Below are 22,729 nucleotides of genomic sequence, written 5' to 3'. Positions count from 1 at the left end.
ATATGACAAGAAAAGTCTGCTTTGATATTTGATCCTTGAATGATAAAAGTTTAATAGAAAATTTTCTGAATTGAACTAAAATCAATCTAAAATAATCAGTTACATAATATACGACTAGCAAGACATACAATTATTGAATTAGAGTTCATTTGCATCAGACCTAAGCTTCGCTGCAATTGTCAACATTTTACGTGGGCCTATGAGTACCAACAATACACAGAAACGAAAATTTTCAAGCGCCGTTAGGCGTGAACGTTATCCAAGAGGGTTGATAAGTTCTAAATATCGAAACGTATCTCACGAGCGCAGGCAGGCATCTCGATCCATTAATTATCGTTTGCTTCGCGCAATAAAGTTTACGTGAACGCCCGAGGCGCCGGGGGTGTACACGAAAATGAACATTGACGTTGCCTTCGGGGTGCCGGAGCTGGAAGAAACTCGGATTGTCCCCGAAACGGGCAGTAAGTACTTGCCAAGTCGTGGTGGATATTTATTAGCGCCGGGAGGCCCTTGAATCCCCGACGCCCACGCGTCGCTAACGAGGGCAATAAACAAAGGTCAAGCGGGGTCCGTTAATCAGGAAATTCATTTTTCCCCGGATCCAATGAAATCGAAGCCGGATCACGGTCCGACGGATCCGGGGAGAACGGGGCGGCCGTTTAACCGGATAATTGGATCCGTCGTGGCCGGAAATGAAGCACGACGGGACGATAAGCGGCCGCGGGAACGCCAAGAATTCGAGTAGGACGGTGAAAATGCGGGAGATCGCGCGATATAGGCCTAGCAACAGGTGGGCTGCAGTTTAGGCCGCATACACAGGCGTCGCGCCAGCCACCGCCGACCTCTTTGTCGGTGGCTTCTGACGACTGACTCGACGGTTTTTCCCCGGCTACCCCCGGAACGAATATAGCCTCTCGTAAAAACGGCGAGCCGTCGAACAGAGGCGTTCTCGGCTAATCAGGCGTGGAAAATCAAAAAAGATGCCCTATAATCTGATCGGGTTGCATTCGATGTTAGGGAGAATGCAATCTAATAGAGTGGAAATAACGAAGATTATCTGCGATACCTCGGAAACGAATCGATCAACCTTTTGCACTCGAGAGAGAGAGAGAGAGGGAGAGAGAGTTTAGGGAATGATATTAACAATAAAACTATCGAGCAGTTGAATCGACTTTCTAAAATTCCTCTATAAACTAAAAGAGTCGTGGAAGCTTAATTGATCTACAGTTTGCGTATCACTAAACGAAATTCTTCAATAATTTCAACGAGAAGCATCTGTTATCCTCCTAACAATTTCAAAAGGAAGAAACCAGGAATGATTTATGCAAGATCTTCCAAGAAATATTCCCGACTTCATTGAAAAATGAATATTCATAAAGTACGATCGATCGTAAACGGTTACAGTATAATCCAATCAAGGCACGTGTCGCGCAAACAAACTGCATTTAATCAAACTACGCGAAAGAGCATCGCGTAACTACCAATTTCACCTTCGCAGTGGAAATCCAGCTTTTCCGGGCGAAAGTATCCGACGAGCGTGCAAGCGACAGACCGTTTTCCCGGCAGGGAAGCAATTCCGCTGGTTTTTCCCGGCGAGAGAGGTGTCACGGCAAAAGGACCAGCCGATAGGCCGCGAAAAAAGTTCCTGTTTGTTCCGGCGGCGCCGCGTAACGAGTTTCCGCGGCCGTTAACGCGCCAGACGTTTTCGAGCGTCGCAACTGTTGCCGCGCCGCCGTGGGAGTTTAATTACGTGATTAATTAAGGGAAAAGACTTTTTCAGCCCGTAACAGCCCGCCGGGGGGCCGTCGCGCCTCTCATCGTCGAGATGGAAATGCGGCCATTAGGGATTTCCCGAATAATTCCTCGACGCTTCCCCGTGTTTCCCTCGCGACTCCGGCTCCGGCCAAGGTCTGCCCCTGTAAATTGATTTTTTCTCGCGGGAAACGTTCACGGGCCTCCACGTACGGAGCTCGTTAGCTCTCGTGCACACGCAGGAATCGACTCGCCGGCGAAGGTATGCCGGCGGCTCGGCCCGTCGAAAGCTAACGAGCTTAATTGCTCCGCGAGTACCTGTAGCGCCGGGACGAGCCTCCTCAAACGATCCGGCCGGCTGAACACCGCGACAAGGGAAAGAGGGAAAACGTCGCGCGACGTATTCGAGGGGCCGCGTGCGTCGTCCCACGGAGGAATAATCCGTTTCGCGGCCAACTTTCCCCATGAATATTAATCCGCAACCTTTCTCGCGGGATCCCATACACGCGATAACGCCGGCCGCGCGGAATTACGTTGCGCGCTGCATGCAAACTCCGGCCGCCTGATGGAACCGGCGATAATTAAAACGGCACCGTTGCGCAATGTTCCTCTTAAGTGTGGATTAACCCTTGATCCCGAATTTTTGTCAAGTTTAATATGTACTCTAATATAGACTCTCCGTTGGGGAGTTTATCAAACATATTTAACCGTATTGTTTATTCATACTTTATTCAACTGTTGAACGTTTCGAGAATTCACAGTAGAATTACCAATTCCCAATGTCTCGTACAATTACCGCGAAGGTTTACAATTACACGCGATTCTTTAACGCTAAAATTTCTTCATCATTATAGAAATCTGCATCATTATAGAAAACAAAGATATAAGAAAGTGTAACAAAGATCACCGATGATTGACGCTTCTGAATTATTTGAGAACAATCGTAACACGCGAAACAATCGATATCGAATCCAAATGTTTAATAACGTAAGTTGATAATAGTGTAGCAAAGATTGTAACGTCAAATATTGTTGTTGCTACTTTTCTGTGCTAAAAAGGGTAACTATACAGAAAAATGGTGAAGATTTCCGTGGCGCTGAATCTATTAATCGTTCATCAGTACACACGTGAACCGCTACTCAACGAAAGAATATTTACTCGCCGAAAGGATGATCAAACGTTCCCCAGCGATAAGCTAATTCAGATTCCATCGCCTGCGAGACGCTGATTGATAAGGGGTTGCGGCGAAGGGCGGCGGAGCCCGGGGCTGACCGGAAGACGCAAAGCGGTCGGAAGATGGTTTGCGGGCTGGCTGAAACCGTGGCTAATCTACTGCGCGCTCGGCGCGGCACGTATCCGTGCGCCTACCGGCCCAGAAAGGGTTTAATTATTCATCCCGTGGCTACGCTCGGGCTAATAAGGTCTTTGCAAAGCAACACGTACAGCTTCCGGGAATTCCGCGGCCGGGCGGGGATTCAATTAGGTCTCAGCGATCCGAGGACCAAGCTGAGCGGAAATTGGATCGGGTCGCGCTAGAAAAGCCGGCTGCGCTGGCTGGGTCGCGGCCGCGCGGGGAGGGGGACGGGGGGAGACCCTGGGGCGATTTTTAAAGAGGACCGTGCGTGTGGAACTCCGCGTGCCGTGGCGGCGAATCCCAACGACGGAATTTAGTTTCCCCGCTCGCGGGGATGAATAATTCAAGGGAAACCCGCCGGCCGAACGGCTATCGCGGAACCCGCGCCGCGGCTTAACCTAATAACCGAAGATGGCGAGTTAACTCGTCGTCCCCCGCGGAGTTTCGTTCTCTTATTTACTTAGCCGAAGATTTTTGCATTGCACATCGCGCAGAAGTTCACCCGAAGTGATTCTCACGGGGAATTATTCATCCCCGGGACCCAACGAACCATCGATCCTAGTCCCGATAAAATTGAGAATCGAACGAAGTCTGCGATTGTTGATGGAACGCGATCGAATAGGAGGAGCGTTACGAGGCTGGATAGAAAACTTATTGTTCCCCATCGCGCATCCCGAACGGTCGATTCAACGAACCGTCGGCTTTAAGATCCTCCAGAGACAGTCGCCCGATCCGGACTTCTGAAACGGCGATCGCCGTGGGCTCAGTTCTTATTTTCGCCGTTGGTGAGCTATTTTCGCCGTCGGCGAGCGTTTAATTCTCTTTGCAACGTGCTCCCGGGAGGGTTGACGCAGTTACTGGTAGAACAGTGAAGCGAGAAGGCTCCGTGGATCGAGAGATTTGTGCTTCCATTGGCGGTTGCCAGGATGGTTTCGTTTCTTCTCGTTGTTTCCCGAGCGAGATCGTTTCGTGGATAGCGTGGCTCGTTCGGGGAGTCGCCGATCGATTCGATGATTCGCCCGTTTGCATCGTGTGTATCGCGTTTCGCGGCGGGACGATCTTCGGCGGGGCTTAATTGGAAGATCGTCGGAGCGGTCGCGAGCTGTTTTACAGCGCGGCGACGGTCGGTCGGTGATCTAACAATTAGGTTAAAAGGCTAGCAGTCAAGACGCTGCTCGCGCTGTCCTGCGCTAGCTTTGTCGCTAATAACGCTATGACTCCGCGGAATTCTGCCGCATTTCCGCCGGCCAGATTAATTAAGCTGATGGAAGTGCAAGGACTCCCCCGCGACAGGATCGTTTGCATGTTGGGACTGGATCGCGCCATTTAAATTTCCACGCCTGTGCAACGTCGGCTCCCGCGATCGAACCGCGAAATATAATGTCCACTTCCCGCGACGGTTTACGGCCGCGTCAATTTCATCCCGGGGCTTTCCGCACGGGGGGCGAAGCGGCGTTGATGTTTTAATACCCGAACCAATTTTTTCGCGCGGCTTCCACCGGCTAACGGTGATTCGCCGCGGACCGGTGGAACGGAAAACGAAGACCGGAAGAGGATCCGACGCGATTAACGGGCAACGGTTGAAACGCCGCGACGGATGAACACGGGACTCATGAAACTTGAGTTTCCGCTCGACGAGAGCACGGAGTAATCTACGATCCTGGAATTACTTAGTTCCGAAATGGAAATTACTTGGAATTACGATAGAATTCGGAACGGTATTGTCGGTCTCGAACGAAACAAAAGTTTGAACGGAACCATGGAGACAAAGTTCGATCATTGCTTCGCACGTTCGTTGTGTGTCACATATTTGACGTAATCCTATACTTCATATAGAAAATGAAATTAACCCGTACAATGACGAGTGAGACGCGATGAAGATTTTTAGACCAATTTAACAACAATGAGTGTTGTTCATTACTCACGGATCAAAGCAAATAACTGTTTCGCTACTATCAATTTATCTTCAAATGAAATTTCTAATTTAAGTAAAATTTTGTATTTCCTCCAAATTGCCAATAGTGAAATGTTACACGAGCTCGGTAGCACAAACAATTGCAAGTGGTTAATCCTATACATACAGTTAAAGTTATAAGCTACAAAATTAGCGATTCAATGAATCCAGCTTCATTTGTTTCGATAGTTTCCAGATTTATCGAATCGAGTAAAATAGAATTGAGAGTATCACTGAAACAAACGGTGGTAGCGAACGTAACCCCTGCAATTTATTTTCAAACGGCACTAGAATATACCAATTCAAATTCAAACGAAGAACCTGTCCTCGCCGATGAACATATTTAACTCGCTTTAAATGAACTCTCCGAGAAAGATAACCTATAGCCGCCCCGAACACAATTTCCATGCCTCGGAAGGGCAGGAACGAAGTAGAACCGGGAACGAACATCTTGCCTGAAGAAAAAAAGACGAAGATCGCGGAGGAGCCGGAGGTTGATTGGGTTCTCCGCAGCGGAGTATTCACCCACGTTGCATTACGAGGAATTGGATTTCAGTCCCGGGGGCAAGGAAATACGGGCCGGACGAGGCGGATGCGGACGATCGAGGCTGGGAACGGTTCTTCCGTCGACCATCCAGCGAAGCCAGAGACGCGCCGCCCATGGCCGGCTGTATCGTCGGAAGATTTACGGGCTGACGGCCGGCGATCCTTGAGCCGCGAAAATAAACCGACGATTTATCGCCCCCGCAAAGAGAGAGGCGCGCGTTGATCCCGACCCCGAACACGGGAAATCGTTTTCCCGAGCCCTTAAACGACTGCGAACGCGGCCGGCCGTTTCGCGGTACGCAGTCGGACGCGTTTATCGGGTCGCCGGCACTTAACGTCGCGTTATTGCCGATTTATTGCCCCGATCACGCCTACAGCGGAACGGATTGCCCGGGATTCTTTTTGTCCCGCGGATTTATTCGCGGCATTACCGGCGATAATCGCCGGACAGACCGGATTCGCGTTCGTCAACGTTGACAACGTTCCAGGCGCCGCGAGATGAAGCCGTTTCGAGCCGATAATCGAGAACAAAGAGCCTATCAGCGGCGAATGACGTGAAAGAACGGGGACGCGGGACGTTTCGGCGACGACTCGACCGTTAATGGCGAAGACGTTTGTCTTTAACAACGACGGGAACGGCGGGGCGCGTCCCCCTCGAACGTTTCGCTTTCCGGAAGCAATTTCGTTCGAGCGGAATTCTATTAGTTCGCGATTACGGGTGACAAATGGGAATGAAGAGCCTATCGGCGGAGGATGCGAAAGAGGGGATGTTTTAGTGATGATACATCTGTTAATGGTTGACAATTTGTGGAACATGGAAATTCAAGAATGGAGCTTTGCGGGTAGAGGAAGTCGAGCGTAGTACATTGGAATTTTTGTTTCGGAATTTCACTTTGAAGGCTGAGAAACATTGATATGTATTATGCTTGAGTTACTCTACTTGCACGCGAAGTTTCATCATTTCTCGCATTTCCGGGTTCGATTTTTATTCTGCCGAATTTCTTTTTGGAAGGCGAGAATCGCAATGTATAATGCTCGAGCTACTCCACTTGCACACGAAGTTTCATAATTTCTCGAATTCCCAGGTTTTCTTTATTACCGTCGAATTTCGGTTTGAAAGGATAAGAAAAATTGGAATGCATTACGTTCGGCTTACTCTACTTACGAAGTTCCATAATTTTTCGAATTTCCAGGTTCGACAACTTCGCAAGACTACCGTTAACCCTAATCGTACCACGATGTGACTTTGAGTCACAATTTCACTTAAATTTTTTGATTATTTTATATTGCATTTCCAAAAGTCTTTTCCGGGCTTTTAAAATTTGTGCCCTATAAACGGAAACGATAACATTTCAATCATTCATTTTATTCTCACAAGTGACTGAGAGTCACATCGTGGCATGATTCGTTATCAAAACACGTGGTACGATTAGGGTTAATAACGTTCCGAACGCCGAGGCGCGTTTCACTCGAACGTTCGGCGAGCTAGAAGTAATCCAGTTCGCGGGGATTTTTATTAATTCGCGATTCCACCTCGGCCGAGGAATAAATTGAAAAACAAGAGTTCACCCGGCGCGAAATTCATCGACGTGTCAGTCAATCCGCGACCTCGCCGGAGTAATCGAGAGATTCGCGCCGCGGCAGCCGGCCCTCTTCTGGATGATTGGTTTTCTAGGCCGTCGCCGCAGCTTTCACGCCCGTGGTCTCGCGAATTCGCGCGTGCGGCCGTGCACGCGCGCGAGGCCGCGTCCCGACGCTCCCTGATTTTTCTCCGTCGATCGATCAGCGTCGATACACCCTGCCCTTCGACCTTTCGCCGGGACTTCCGGGGGAGCCGTATCTCGACGTCTTAACGACGCACGGAAACGCCACTCGATATCTTCTGATATCCTTCCTCCCTGCGTTCGGATGTCTAGTGGTTCTCTTGCTCCCTTAACGATCATTAGTCCGTTAATCCGGGAACAACCAATTCGACGGTTTCATTCCATGCATCGATTCAGAATAAATCTGTCTTCGGATCGCGGAGATATTTCTGAATAATATTCACCGACATTTTCTGCGGAACTGTATCTCCAGATACGCGAATCGCACCGTCTTCGCGTTCGGCGCGGGACAAATCGGTTCGGATCGTTACCGTTCGCGTGTAATCGATAACCGGCGTACATCCGGCCGCAGGAAATCTCGAAAAATAGCTCCCGCCGGGCTTCTCGGTCGTCGTTACGGCCGATGATAGTGTTTACCCGGGAGGAACCGTCTTTGTTTAAGCGTGCTCGGGAAATGGAGCGTCGCGCAAGGAAACGACGCCCGTGTCCTTCCCCGGCTAAGAATAGGTGGTCGATCAAATCGAGACTTCCTCGGGGGAGTCGCTCGGGAAATATTAAAAACTCCCCGGCATTCGATCCCTCCGCTAACTTCGCGGGATCGTTCCCCGTAAGTCGTGCACTTTGCTTTCAAGGAGGATCAAGCTTCCCCCGGCGGCGAGCGGAAGGAAATACTCGAAACGTCGAGCGCCGCGCGGAACGATCGGCCCAGGAATTTCATATGCCGGACTTATCCCTCTATTCGACGTGACTAGTTTTCTATTCGGACTAAGAAATCGAAAGTCGACATTGAAACGAGGATTCCCGTGTTTGTTTTATCAAGAGAGTCGACGATAACACCGAAGGTTCGAGCGACTTCCAAAAAGCGCGAAAAGGATTCGTACCCGTCGAAGTAATAGATTCTGATTTCGGATTCGTCCCTTCGTCCCTGGACGCCCAACGATGCTCCCCAAATAGAGGGTTAAAGTTTCCACCGGGGAAATCTGTATATTGCGCTGCACCGTGCCGGATATACGTACACCGTATGAATATATAACCGAGAGTATCGCGCGAAACGCCTCCGACTGGGGGACACCTCGGCGAATGAAACGTGCCGCCATTTTCTCGACACGTGTCCCACATGATACCAGCGGCGACGAGAGCCAGGAGCGTTACGACCGACGAGAAATTCTCGAAGCGTCATTTTTACGAGGGAGCACGCCGGAACAAAGGAAAAATGGACGGACCGTTTCAAACCGGGAACACGCGAGTCCGTCCGGGGTAAACATCGATTTTTCCGGTTATACCCTTCCGGGACGTTTGAGGAACGTCGAGCCGTGTGCTCCGGGATTCAACGGTTTTATCGTCGTTCCGGCAGCGGATAGGGGATTCGGTCGAATAATCCGAAGAATAGTTCCTGCAACTTTCTCCCGATCGGGAAAGTTACGGTGCAGAGTTCCCCTGCGGATTTTCCGCGGCGCGTAATACGGGATCGTTAGGACCGTCGCCCGGTGATCCTTGCCAGAGGACGACGCGGTCGGGCAATCGGATTACGCGTCGACGACACGTAAATTCGCAGCTCCGGGAGCCAGTGTTTCCCCGGTATATCGACGCATCGTCTGCGCCGTTCGACGGCAGGATCGTTTCTGGCAAGGCCGACGGGATTTTCTGTGCGGTGGATGGCTTCCGGTGAAACGAACCGCCCTCTTTCCCTTCCTCCGGCGACAACGTCGCGCACACGCTTTGACACGACCCCCGTGTAGCTTGATTTTCACGGCTGGTCACGTTGTTCGGTGAATCGGGCGCCGCGAACCATTAATTTCCGGTTTAATTGCGCCGTGTTACGCCTTGGACGGCGGCGGAGCGGCTGACAGCGCGGGCAACCGCGTATCGACGACGGCGATACTCCTCGACGCTGTCGACGGGCTGGAAATCGAATCACGCGATCGTTTAAAAATCTCTTTGCCGCATCCGCGACTTTGGAAACTGTTCGGACGAGTCGCGGCAATTTGATTTTCGGCGAGTCGGCGAAGTCTCGCGCGATCAATTTTGTTTTTGCCTATTTTATGCTGATATGTACAGCAGTTTTCTTTGTTAATCATTATGTATAGAGTGATACATTTCTGAAGAAGCTAATAGGCGTAATGCAAGGAGATTATCAATGTGTGAAAGACATCATTGAGGATTTTGGATCTGAAAGCGTGGCACGTCTTTTTAGTGCAAGTTAACGTTAACCGTACCTGCGTATTACATTTTTTGAAAAATTAATTATTAAATCTTTTATACATATTTGAAGCTAATTCTTTGAAGAAATATTTATATAAAGCAGAAGGCTACAGTTATACATCCAGAAGAAATCAGAAGTTTTCACATGATAGTTATTCACAAAAATTTTCTAAAATTGATCTATGTATAGGACGTCTTTAGGTGGTGTCCCTCATAGAGCACGCCTCGGTCGAAAGCAGCCAGGAATTCAACGGTGCTCGGTCGTACGCGTTCCCGATCGGCGTTACCCTTCGAAATTCATACCCGTTTCAATTACTCGCGACAGGGAATTACTACTCATTAAATAATCGAGTGCTCTCGCCACGGAAGCTATTTATGACTAGATCCGATACTTGCCCTCTCGCTGCAATTCAAACGATCCCTTTTTATAACGCGTTTATTATGGGGGATGGCCCGTGAATCGCGGCACAAGTGGGGCGAGAGAGATTCTATCAACCCTTTGCTCTATAATTATTTTCCCAGTGTGTCCTCGGCTATCATTCGATTTTTTCGCGCTTTAAGCACCATCGTGTAACGTTCTCTCGAAAATACCAGCGAAAAGTATGCTCATCGAGCGTGAAATTAACGAGGTAAATACTTTCCTGTAACTGCACGTATAAAGGACAACCGTAAGATCGATTTCATTCGGTCGAACAGGATCCGCGCAGCTCTTGAAACCAATTTTCTCCATTCTCCGCGCCGTCCAGCGGACACGGGGACGCGAAAAAAAGAGCGAGGGCTGAAAAACCACCCTGTCCGGAGCACACCGAAAGCAGAGTTCGTAATCCAATGAATCGACGTCCCGAAAATCGCGTTAGCGGCCGCGGTCGAAGCGCGGAAAGACCGACGTAACCGGGACAAAGGGAAAGCGTGGAAAGCGAGCGAGGGGAACCGGCGGGTGCCGGCGTCCTGTTTTGCCCGGGGAAATGAGAAAACTTCCAGGGCGAGTTAGGCGGCGTCGTCCCGCGAGAGAGGCACCACCTCGGGGAAAGGTAAAAGGATTTTCGAGATGTCTGCTTATCGACGTCCCCTAAACCACGCGTTTTCCCCTGGAAACTTCGCGTCTTTGTCCCGGGTACAGGAACGTACCTAAAATCGAAAGTTCGGGGCCGACTCCGAGTCGCAAGAATACCGGCGACCGTCTGCACGGATCGTTGGTAATGAACTTTACCTCGCGAAAGGGCCGCAATTTAACGGAGGGAGGTTCAACGAGAAGATGCTTCTTACACGAGTTTCTCAGCGCCGGAACTTTCGACGGAACGAAGTCGAACGCGAGGGTAGCTCGCGCACCGCTTCGCTGCCCTTATTAATGGTCAGCTCGTTCCCATAACACCCCGCGAGTCTGATTAGAAGCAGTAATTCTCAGTGGAAGATGCAATTAATCCGTCGTGCTTGATATCCAAGATACAAGTAATTAACGACGCAAGTTCGCAACAGCGTGCGTAGCCGCGAGAATTTGCTTTCAGGAGCTCGAGCGAAACTTCGGCGAAGTCTAACGCTGTTATTGTTACCCTGTTCGTTTAAACCGACGTCGAACCAACCGTGGAATTGATGATCACTCTAACGCCGCCATCATCGGAGGCTGAAATTCTTCCACGGAATTTCGATGCGCTCGCGACGAGGATAAAGGGCGATTTCACGAACAATTTCCCGGCGATTCGACTCGACAAAGCGGGGATGTTTCACAGAGCGGCCGGAGTTTAAGTGTCCGCGAGAAAAGCGAGCGGAGAGTGCCGCGGGGGAGGCGCTTCCTTTGAATTTTCGGATTGTTTGCGGCGCGGCTGGAAATGCGGCTCTTTGTATTCCCGTGGGCTCGAGCGGGCGAAGGGAGAACGAAGTTCCACGGCGGGAGGCATTGTGTTTTGCATGCGTCGGGTGGAAATAACGGTGTTCCGCCCTCGGAAAATATCCAGACGACGCGACGCGACGTTACGGTTCGCGGCGATAAAGTCGAACGCGGGGGCGGGGCGAAAATTCGAACGTCATCACCGGCGGCGTCCTTCCGTCGTCTCGATTCCTCCCGGAGTCCCGGTGCCGGCGCGGTCCGGGGCCGCGTAATTATTAATTAAGAGACATCACGACCGCCGCTCGCGCCGAGGAAATGGGAATCGCGGTTTAATCTCGGCCCCTACTTTCGCGAAATTCGGTCGCGAGCCGCGGCCGGCGCGCCCCTCCGAGATACCGGCGAGTTATTACAAGCGGAGCCCCGGTTCGCCGTTCCATTACGCGGCTGCGTTTTCCAATTTAATTGTTTATCGCGGGGACCGAGTTGCCCGGGTACGGTTTCAATCCCGGAGAAATGGGATTTACTCGGAGAAACCGAGACTCCCAGCGAGAACCGACTGCGAGGCTTTCTTTGTTTCCCAAGTTTCCGAGGGAAACGACACGCACCGGGTATGTGCGGAAGTTTCCGAGCAAAGGGTGGAGCTCGAACTTTCTTTCCGCCGTTATTTCGAATAATAGCGGTCGCCCCGGGGTTCGCTAATAAATTATTAGCGATAAAGGCGGACGTGAAGGATCGAGGCAGGCTTACTTCTTAGTTGCGCGTCTAATTGTTACGCTGCGAGCAGCCCGGCCAACGCGAATCGCTTCTAATTGAAGGGGGATCGGTATTGAACGCTCGCCCGCAGCAATCCGATTCAATTTCGCGGGGCTCGTTGCATCAATTAACGCACGGCGGCTCGATATTGCGCAGGCTCCGAAATATCATTTTAATCCAACGAAATGGAACGGAACGTTCCGTTGGGAGAACAGCGCCGCTTAGGATCCGCGATCGGCATCGGCGGGAGAGCTTCCTTCGTTTCCGAAATTTTTCGGACAATCCCACGGAAAGCGGCTGTCGGACGTTTAACCGGCGCGCGGTGGTGCTATCGATAACAGTCGCTCCTAATCGAAAGGGAACGGGCGCCGAGGCCGCGTTTCGCTGCAGTTCGATTCAATTTCGCGTTGCTCTCGGCGTCAATTAACGCGACACGGCTCGATGTTGCGCAACGTTGTTTCGGAATAATGTTCCTCGAGATGTCGGACGTTCCGTGGGTAATGGATCGCGAGGTAGCGTTACGTAACGCGTGCACCGATCGCGGGGGGAAACCCGTGAAGACGACGGGGCGTAATTTTCCAGCTAAGAATTCCGCACGCGCCGCACTCGATCTCCGCCGTTTCCGGCAGAACTGCAGCCTCACGGCTGTCCCGCGCGCCTCGAATTATAACGTCCGCGGCGAATGGGCGGTTGAATATGCATTCGAATGGAATATGCATCGGGATGGAACGACTGCTAAGGGAATAAATCACTTTCCCCCGGCGGTCCGGATGGATTTCCGTCGGCGGCGAGTAACGCGCGCCCCGCGTTGGCACGGATTTTTGCCAAACATATTATTTACGGTGGACACACGGTGCCGCGTTAAGATCCGCGCGGGAACATACGGCCGTATTTCATTCGGAAACGGAGCTGAACGTTCCCGAACTGGAGCAGAATGTACGCCGGGACTCGGGGAAATATACAGCGCGTTCTGGAAATTGCGATAAAGGAGAGAAGCTGATTCTTCTTGGGAATAATTCGACGCCGTCGAATCGGAGGTTCCGCGCGGAGCTCCGTTTTTCGAGGGAGCACGGAGGAACGTTCGTCGGGAATACTCGAGGTCAAGCGGGAAATTGTTTAAACGGAATAAGAGAAGTTCTCAAAGGAACGGAGCCGTTTGCGCGCTGGTTCCAACGTGGATTTTCTTACATTGTTTCCGCAGTGCTCGGTACATCATCTGTTTCCCGGGCAGATTAAATTCGGTATTACCTCGGTTTTCTCTACGGTCGCGAGAGAATTCCTTTGCGGAGGACACCTCGCCTTTCTCGAATTCCTGAAGAAGCTAGACGCAATACCAACAGACGCTCGGTGCTTCAAAGGGCCGGGGCTCGCCGTCGAGGCCTCGTATTTCTCGATAACGCGAGTCGAAATTGAGGAACGGTGTCAAGGAGAGCGGTTTATTTCTCGCAGGGACGAACATTGAAAAATGATCGATGGTGCGAAATTGCGAGTACACGAGATCCAATAAAGAAACAAGGTGTCGGACTATCGGGCTGGCTAAAGGAGGTCTAGAGGTTCAAACGGGACGTTGAAAAATGATCGATGGTGCAAATACACGGTATTACGCAAAGAAACAGAGGTCTAGAACGTGAACGTAGCTAAATGGAGTCTAATGGTACAAAGGATTCCGCGTGACAGGCTGCTAGCCAGCTTCAATTGTTGCGTTAACGCATACGTGTCGCATACAATGGGATGCGTCTCGTAGACGCACCGTGACCAGTGCGAGCAATCGTTGCCGCGGGTATACGAACGGAGGAATCATGAGATCGTTCTACCTTTAAACAAGAAAACAAATCGTTCGGTAGCTTACCCGTCGCATGACGCGCAGAGAAAACGACGACGTCTTCATTTTGGTGGTAATCCTGGCAGTCTTGAACGGTATGCGTCCGAACGTGCTCGCCCTTGGCCTTCGTTGTTCGCGGCGGTCGGCGGTAGTCCCTCGTCGACGTGTGGTCCAGGTGTGTGCGACCGGTTTTCGGGGTAGTTAAGAAGCGAGGTGTCCGCACGAGGAGTGGGGAGAGACACGGAGGAAGCTCGTCCGACGAGCCGTCAGGGGTGGCTCGGGGCCACAACTACAGGTGGTCGCGCGTTGTCTCCGGACCTTCCCGCCGATGCCTCGTTCCGCCGTGTTCCTCTGTGCACGCAGGCTCGAGCAGCACACGCAGTAGGAACAGGGCCGCGCGAGAGAACAGGGTTACGCGAAAATCTCGGCGAGAACGAGAGGTCTTCCCGACGGAAGAGGAGACAGAACGCCGGAGGATTCTCTCCGATCCGCGTGAACCCTCGAGAGTCTGGCCCGTCGACGGTGACTGTTTTCTCCCAGGGATCGCCGGTCGATACGACTCGCCGGGGACGATACTCGCGAGAGAATCGCGCGCGGAACAGAGATCGAAACGCGAGAACGAGAGACGTCGGCGAAGATCGTACGTCGGAGGATGTACGCGCTAGGACGTTGACGCGGTTCTGGCCTGAGTAGCGTCTGACCGGCTGTCCCGACTGGCTGGTCTCCGAGCAGCCGAGGTGGAGCGAGGAAACCACCCCGGCGCTTTCTCGCGCACGCTCGTCGCAACGCCATAGCCGCGTACCCCAGGACCGCGCCTACTTTACGGACACCTAGACCAGAAGTGCCAAGGTCGCGGTACCAAGGCCGTCGAGCATCCGCTGGCTGTCTCTCTGGGAGAGAGAGATCCTTTCCCCATGATTGTTCGGACTATTTTATTATCGGTTCGACGCGTTACTGGCTCTCCGCGGTTCTCTCCTCTATGGAATTGCCCTTCGATTATCCCCGTTTCCTTCGGGTCCCTTTTAAGTCCGTTAAATCGGATTTGCTAACAGGTTGATTGCCGCGGGACCTTGAGCGTTTCGTGTGTCGCGTGTTCCTTCGAGAGATAAATAGAGAGGGTTATTGATTATTTGCTACTGTTGTCCGGTTACAGTGCGATCCGGTTGATAACGGTATTGAACGTTTTATTGAATATTGATTGTTTCGCGCGGTGGAGTTTCTTATGGAATTTGGAAGCGTGGGTTATCGATGGGGACGATGGTGATCTGTGTTTTTTGGTAGAGAAAAATGTTTGCAGTTCGATTGGGAGGCGTGTGGAAGGATTTAGTGGTTTCTCGTGATCGGCGTTAAGTTACTCGCGATTTATAGCGGTTCTAACGAGCGGTGTCCCGGCGAGCACGTTTAAGAATAAATCCAGGGAAATTGATAAAAGTAAGGCCGTTCTCCGGGAGTTAAGAATATTGTCCGGCGAGTTCCCGCGTGTCCTTGTCCGCGCGCTTTCAGACGATTTTCTTTGACGATTCACCGCTATGGGGAATGCTTGCGTTCGAGGCTGAACCGACCTTAGAATTTATTCCCGAGCTTCAATCGCGCGCGAAACATTAAGAGGATGAGTCCTCCGTCAACTTATGCCCCGGCGCTTCTTTAAATATTTATCAGATGTTTGCAACGTCCTGGAAACTTCCCGAAGGTCCTTGAGCAGCGACGGATCAACGGGGAACTTCGATAAGGGTGGAATCTAATAATGAGACTATTTAAATAGCAGTCTCGCACTGCGGTCTAGAAATATAAATATAATTTTAATCATAATGTACTCAATAAAGATTATTATCATCGGTCTACCTATCATTATTATTCTATCGACTTTCTTCGCTACTACACGGATCAATCGATATTCAATTGTATTAACTACTTCCAGCAAAAAACACGCGCACCACGCAAATCCAACCTCCGCAGGTGAAAATTCCCGCCGTTATTCGAAATTCAAAGCAGAAAATTCTATCGTTACCTCGTGTTTGCCTTCCCGCGATCCTAAGGCGGCTCAAGTAGAAAACTGGGTCGAAATAAATCACCATCGAGATTCCTCGGAACGGTTCTTTAATTAACGAAGATAAAAAACTAATGGGGAACAGAAAGCAACGAGTGTACGGTCGCAATAAACAACTGGAATGCCTGGAAGAGCGTTAAAGCGGCTAATTAACACGCCGCACTCGACCGGCAACTATAAGGAGAGAATTATGAAGGTGGCTCGAGGTCGGGCCGAGCGGAAAGCGAAATACGCTTGCATCCCGGCCGGCGGTTCTATGAAATATTCATTTCCCTGTGTCTCGGGCCGGCAACGCAGCCTCGTAGCCCTTTCCGACCGCGTATTTCACTCCCCCGCACATTCGTCTTTTTTAAACGCGCCCGCGAATACCTTCTGCTATCCGTTCCGTCCGCTCCTCTCTGTTCCTCGAACGGACCGGAACCGAACGGAACGCGACGGAACGCGTACTCTTTATTATTCCGGGATCAGGTTTCGAGGATCAGGTTTCTCCTGTAGGTGGCACGTTCAATCTAATTTCCGTTCTCCGAGCCGGCGTCTCGGTCAACGTGTATATCTTCGTGCGCGCGCGGGGCCGCGTAAACGAACAAATGAATATTTATTATAATCCCCCGACATCGGATGGAATCGATTCCACGGGTTTGCGCGGCGCGCGTCGTTATTTTCCATGGTTTCTACCGTGCCGCGATACCAGAAGGTGGGAAACCTTCAATTATTATTCCGCCCACGGCGACCGGCACGCATCGCGTCCAAGACAAATCGCGGCTTTCCCGGTCGGCTGTTTATCGGGTTGACGTCATCGGTCTCTCATGGTGCACCCTCGGCCAATCCCATCGGGACCCCCCCGTGATTCATCGACCAGAAGGCACCGCCGTTTCCTACGCGCCGCTCTAATGGAAAATCGGTGATTACCATCGTTCATCGTCGTATCGACGGTGGCCGATCCAACGCCGACGCCTTCCGACGGAAAAGTTCAGGGTGACGCGTTAGAGAAGAACACCGCCTGGAGTTTTCTCCTTTACTATCTTTAAAGATTTATTTCATAATATTACACCAACAACTATTATCGAATTTTTATAGAATAATAATAATCATAATAATTAATCGATAATACTAATAATAATAATCAATGATAATCAATGTAATAATAATTAATAATAATAATCGATGATGATAATAATAATAATAATAATAATAATAATAATAATCCATCGTGATAATCGTAATAATAATAATAATAATAATAATAATAAAGGCAATAATAATCTTCCGTTTTTACTGTGTGAAAAATACGAATGAACGCTTACATACATACATGAATTAATTGCAATGTCTTACAATTAATGCAATAATAGCCTAAAGACGCGGGCGCGCGTTAGAAAATATGTCGACCATTATTCGCCATATAATTCTGTTTCTTTTTTTTTGTATATTTATATATATATGTACGCGTGTATTGAACTATATATATATAAATATATTTATCTCATTTCTTTCTCTCTTTCGTCTCCGTTCATCGCTCTTCGGTTTACATCGTGGAATCGATCGTGCGCGCGGTCTCTCTCTCTCTCTCTTTCTCTCTCTCTCTCGCTCTCTCTGTCTCTCTCGCCCGTGGACGAGCCACGATCGATCAATCGCATTCTCCAAATGTTGCTACAGACGCCTTGGATCCGTTCGATTATGCATCCTCCCGGCCACGCGCATGCTCGCCGCGCGATCGAGCGGAGATTTCCTCGATCACGTCGGATCCTCGGCGAGCGGTGTGCGCGTTCTCCCGACAACGAGGATCGTTCCTCGATCATCCGCGAGACGGAATGAGTTCGCAGAGGCGCTCGATCGCGAGCAGAAGTGTTCTCGTAGACGCTTAAATGGTTACACACGATAAATACACATCAATCCCCGACAGATCGATCGATCTTTCTCTCACTCTCTCTCTCTCTCTTTCTCTTCGTTTCTCATTCGTTCCCTTTCATTTCCCATTCTCCCCCAGCTTTTCCCTTCCCCCTCGTTTTACGCAAGAAAGACAAAAGGTACGTTTCGTTACAATGATAATCAGGAAACGAAGGCCCCGCCCCGCGGCGCGTGCGCCGCGAACGGGCGGGACCTCGACCGGGAAACGAGAAATTCCATTTTTTTTTGTTGTTGTTTGTTTATTTATTCATTCAATTATTTATTTCTATATATTTATATTTAATATATTCATTCATTCGTTCGTTTATCTTGTATATTTATGCGTTTACGCGAATATATTATGGATATCATTGGATACACGGAAAAAAGAAGCTCGTTAAAATCGCTTTACGGAGCACACTGAAGAAGATCTGTTTGTTCTCTCGTCGGTTAATAAACTGCAAATTTATTCGCAATGTTTCTATGTTACACGGATGGTATAACGGCGATAACGGAACAATATATATAGTTTCATTTATTTATTCATTTCATTTTATATATCTATACTTTGCATTCTGTAAAATATAATAATACGGCGACTGTTGCGCGCGGGCGGCGCGCGCGCGGCGTTCCCCGCGTGATCCGCGAGCGCGCGTGCCGAGTGGAGTAATAAAAGGTGCAGACCACGAAAGGAAGCGATTCCCATCGAAACAATCGATCGAACGAAACCGAGAACCCTTGTAGATACTTCCATCCGCGTGGAAGTACATTTACAAAGGACGCACTGAACGTCTTTCTCCAATCAATCAACGAAATCATCGCGCTTAATCCCCCAACGAAAACAATGTTCCACCGAATAGAATCACTTCTGATCCAGTTTCTACCTTCTATTCCGTGCCGGTATCAATTCCGCCGCGGCTCCGTTGTTCGGCCGTCGGAGGAGATCCTTCCGGCGAAACGCTGCCGTATACTTCCGGTCACCCGGAAGCTGCGGGGAACGGGGCGCGCGTCACCCTGCCCGCATTAATACCCAGACAATGTAGTGACAAAATAGAAGACAAGTAAGTACAACAACTATTGTAGCTTAGATGAGAATCTGTTGTTGCCGGGCCTCAGACGCGGAACGTTTCCTCTTTTCCTCGGCTCGTCCGTTACGACCGACATCTCGGTCGCCATCGAACCGGCCTCGACGTAAAATTCATTTTCTTTTGGCAGTGACGTCTTGCTTTGGACCAACGATCCGTGGCGATCATTAACGCGACTCGAATCCTTTTTTTCTACTCTGTCGTCGATGCGATGCGTTTGCCTCCTGGTCCCGAGAAACGAGAGACCAGGAAGTTCTTCAAGCCTTCCCCGCGTGACGATACACGTTGCCGCATCATCTTGCCTCCGCGCTTCCGATTCCTTCGAGTTTATCGTATCGTATCGATATGTTTACCATCTGCTCTTCCAATTCCACCGTTTCGATAATAAGATCTACGATCGTCGCAGAAGGCGTACAATTGGGAACGGTAGTTTCCTATGCATCCGATTGCGTCGCATCGTCGGTGCGTCGATCGGCAAGGTGTATCGCGACGCGTCGAGGCTTCCGAGTCCTCGCAGACACGAGAACATCGCCCCCGCATATCTGTGCGCTCGATGAATCAACGAGTCGACGGGTTTTATAGAAAATTTGTTTGAACAGGGAGTGCGGCGCGTTTGATAGTCTGAGGCCGCGGCAACTGAGGTATTTTGTGAACGAACGCACGCCGTGTCGCATTCCTCTCCCTAACACACGCTCGGCTACGAACTACGGCGCTGCTTACAACGGAGGCTCTCGTTTTACTCTTCCATTCCCTTATACGATTAAAACGCTCTTTTGTTTCTTCCTCATTCCTCCCTCTTTCTCTCCCTACAATGTTTTTTTTTTTCTTTAAATTAACCTTTCCTCTCTTCCCCACGCACGCACACTCTCTCTCTCTCTCTCTCTCTCTCCCTCTCTTTCTCTCGTATTCTTTTTTTACGTTTTCTTACACCACTTTTTTTTTTTACTTTTTTTTTGATATCTTAACTACCGGAATCATTTAATCGAAGACATGTTTTTTTCTCTTCTTTTATGTATTTGTATTCGTTTTGTACTTGTACTGTTCAGCAAGGCAGCGTGTTGCACTTTGTTTACAATTACAATTATAGTCGGGCCGTGATTGTCCACGAAAGATTCCACAACGTCGCGAATGGTTCTTTCATGTGTTATTTTATTCTTTATTTTTCGCATCCTCCGCGCGGATTTTTCCTTTCCTTTTAATTCTTTCTCTCCCTCCCACTCTCTCTCTCCCTTTCTCTCCCTTTCTTTCTTTCCCCTTTCTTCCATCGTGTTCCTCATCCGACGCGAGACTAATTGAAACGACGATTGACCGCGAACGACTGGAGCCGGACGAGCGGATTGAAAAGCGAGCACGAGACGGGGAATCGAGCGCGGCCGCGGGATAATCGCGCGAGCCCGGGAATCGCGTGACTCCGAAACCCGTGGAACGAAATCGGGTCCCGGGGAATCGAGTTGAAACCGGAGTTACTACCAGCGGACGCTTGCAACACGTGGATCCTTTTGCACGCTCGACGACCCGGGTTGTCTATACTCTTAAGAAATTTGTGCTTCGTTGATCTGGTCAACGCGTCGACTGCCACGATGATTAAACGTTCAAATATCTGAACATCGAAAGTTTACCGCTTTTGAGACATTTTGTAAGGGACAACGATCTATCAGAATTTTATTCTTCCAATGACATTCTCCGAAATCTGAATTTCGATAAAGATCTTCGGTTTAACGATCAGCGACGAATAAGTTCGAGAATCCGAGTAACCAGAGAACAGTGTGACGTAAGAGTTACGACGCTAAATGATTGATAGTTCTCGTTTGTGTTTGGAATAAATCCTGATGGCGGTCGACGCGTTAAATGATGCGCGATCGCGGGGAACTTTTCCGAAACGAATTTCTCCCGGATTTGCAAAACGAACGGGGGGACGCGTGTCGACGTTATTCACGATGATCCGGTGACATGCGAACAAGTGTAAACCGCAAAGAACACGCACACGCGGACATACACGCAGGCACACGCACACAGGCACGCATACGGACGCATACACACGACAGCAGACACTGAAACGAGAAAACGCCGGTGATCTCTCGCGATGCGTGGGCGGCTAGCGAACAGGTCTCAATTAGAGGCCTACGCGTCACGTGTACCCGGACGATACACGTGCACGCAGCGGATAAAACGTAAACTCGTGCCACGATCCGTATGATTATATCGATACACGTGGATCACCGTGTAATAAAAGGCTCCGCGAGTGCCGTATTTTAACTATAATTCCGTAACCGAACGTTATCTCTGAGCAATTGGGAAACACGGAATTAGAAATACCGGGTGATTGGTTACGCCGGTGGTAACGATGATACACGAATCCCGACGCAATCTCTCATCGTTACGTTTAATTGATCGATCTCCGATTTTCTCGACAGGAAAAGACACCAGGTATTTACACACACTCGCCAGCAGAATAGGTATACGAAGTGAACACGAATATTTCTTTAATTGATACACCGTCTCGCTCGAGCGAGCGACCGAGCGCGCGCATCGCGGTCGATGGCGGCTTTTGTAATAACAGAAAAAGAAAGAAAACAAACGGACAACTGTGATCGTGACGTAATCAATAATAAAAAATAATAATGATAATTCTAGTACTAATAATTATTATTACAATAATTATAAGAGTAATAATAATAATAGCAGTAATATGAATATAATAATAGCAATAATTGTGATAATGATAATAATATTAATAATAATATTAATAATAATAGTAATAAAATAATAATATAATAATAATAATAATAATAATAATAATAATAATATTAATAATAATAATAATAATAATAAGTATCCAGTAAGTTCTCCTTAACGCTTTGAAACAATCACTCTCATAAATCGCTGTAACAAATCGACAAAAGATTAACATAAAAATAAAACCAAGGAGAATCCTTACAAAATAGGCCTACATATATATATTTGATGCGTGTTATGCATTTACATATACGTACATATCTATATATGTATACATATATACGTATATATACACATATATGTATATACATATATATTTATCTACATAAAAAGTTAACATAACGTGCCATCGACTCCTCGCCAAATATCGTACAATTCGTCGTTCCTTGTTTCCCTCCATTCATCCACCTACCTCGTTTTCTCCTTTCATTAAGAGCTATCTAAAACGGATCGAACTATAATCCCTGGTCGTGATTCGATATCAATGAATAATAAACATTAATGACGTATATAATAATAACGTTGAACAGGCAGAAGACTCGACAGAGTACAGACGAAAGTCATACATAATAATACACGGACAGCAGAACAACGTAAAGTGGTTCCGGCACGATACACGTGTGTGCGTGTGCGCGTATGTGTGTGTATGTGTGTGTGTGTGTATGTGTATTGTGTATTTGTGGATAGTTTACATATTATCGAAGTGACACGTAGGATCTGCATATCCTATATGGAAGTACACACTCACAGACGATATGTAGAATCAAATGAAACGATGATATTCGATGCGGTTTCGCGTGTCGCGCGTTAACACGCCGAGCGGAGAAATCGTAAACGCGCGAGGCTCTCTCTCGAAACGAACGAAAAAGCAAAGTGGAGAATCTTACGCTTGCAACGTCAAGCAACCCGTAGCACTTCGCAGGTTTCGATCTTCTCTCGATAT

General features: G+C 49.1%; 1 protein-coding gene across 2 annotated transcripts in view; it reads right to left on the bottom strand.

Moving 5' to 3' along the window:
* Positions 1-14,723, bottom strand: part of LOC116430273 (neo-calmodulin) — a 109,314-nt gene extending 94,591 nt beyond the window's left edge. For both annotated transcript variants that reach the window (XM_031984163.2, XM_031984165.2), the window contains exon 1: positions 14,059-14,723. In XM_031984163.2, coding sequence (XP_031840023.1) covers positions 14,059-14,097 — 39 coding nt within the window. In that variant the 5' untranslated portion in view covers positions 14,098-14,723. The remainder of the gene's footprint in view (positions 1-14,058) is intronic.
* Between the last annotated feature and the right edge of the window lie 8,006 nt (positions 14,724-22,729).

Source organism: Nomia melanderi, chromosome 1 (assembly GCF_051020985.1).
Source record: "Nomia melanderi isolate GNS246 chromosome 1, iyNomMela1, whole genome shotgun sequence".
Classification (NCBI taxonomy): domain Eukaryota; kingdom Metazoa; phylum Arthropoda; class Insecta; order Hymenoptera; family Halictidae; genus Nomia; species Nomia melanderi.
This window is presented reverse-complemented; position numbering and strand designations above follow the sequence as displayed.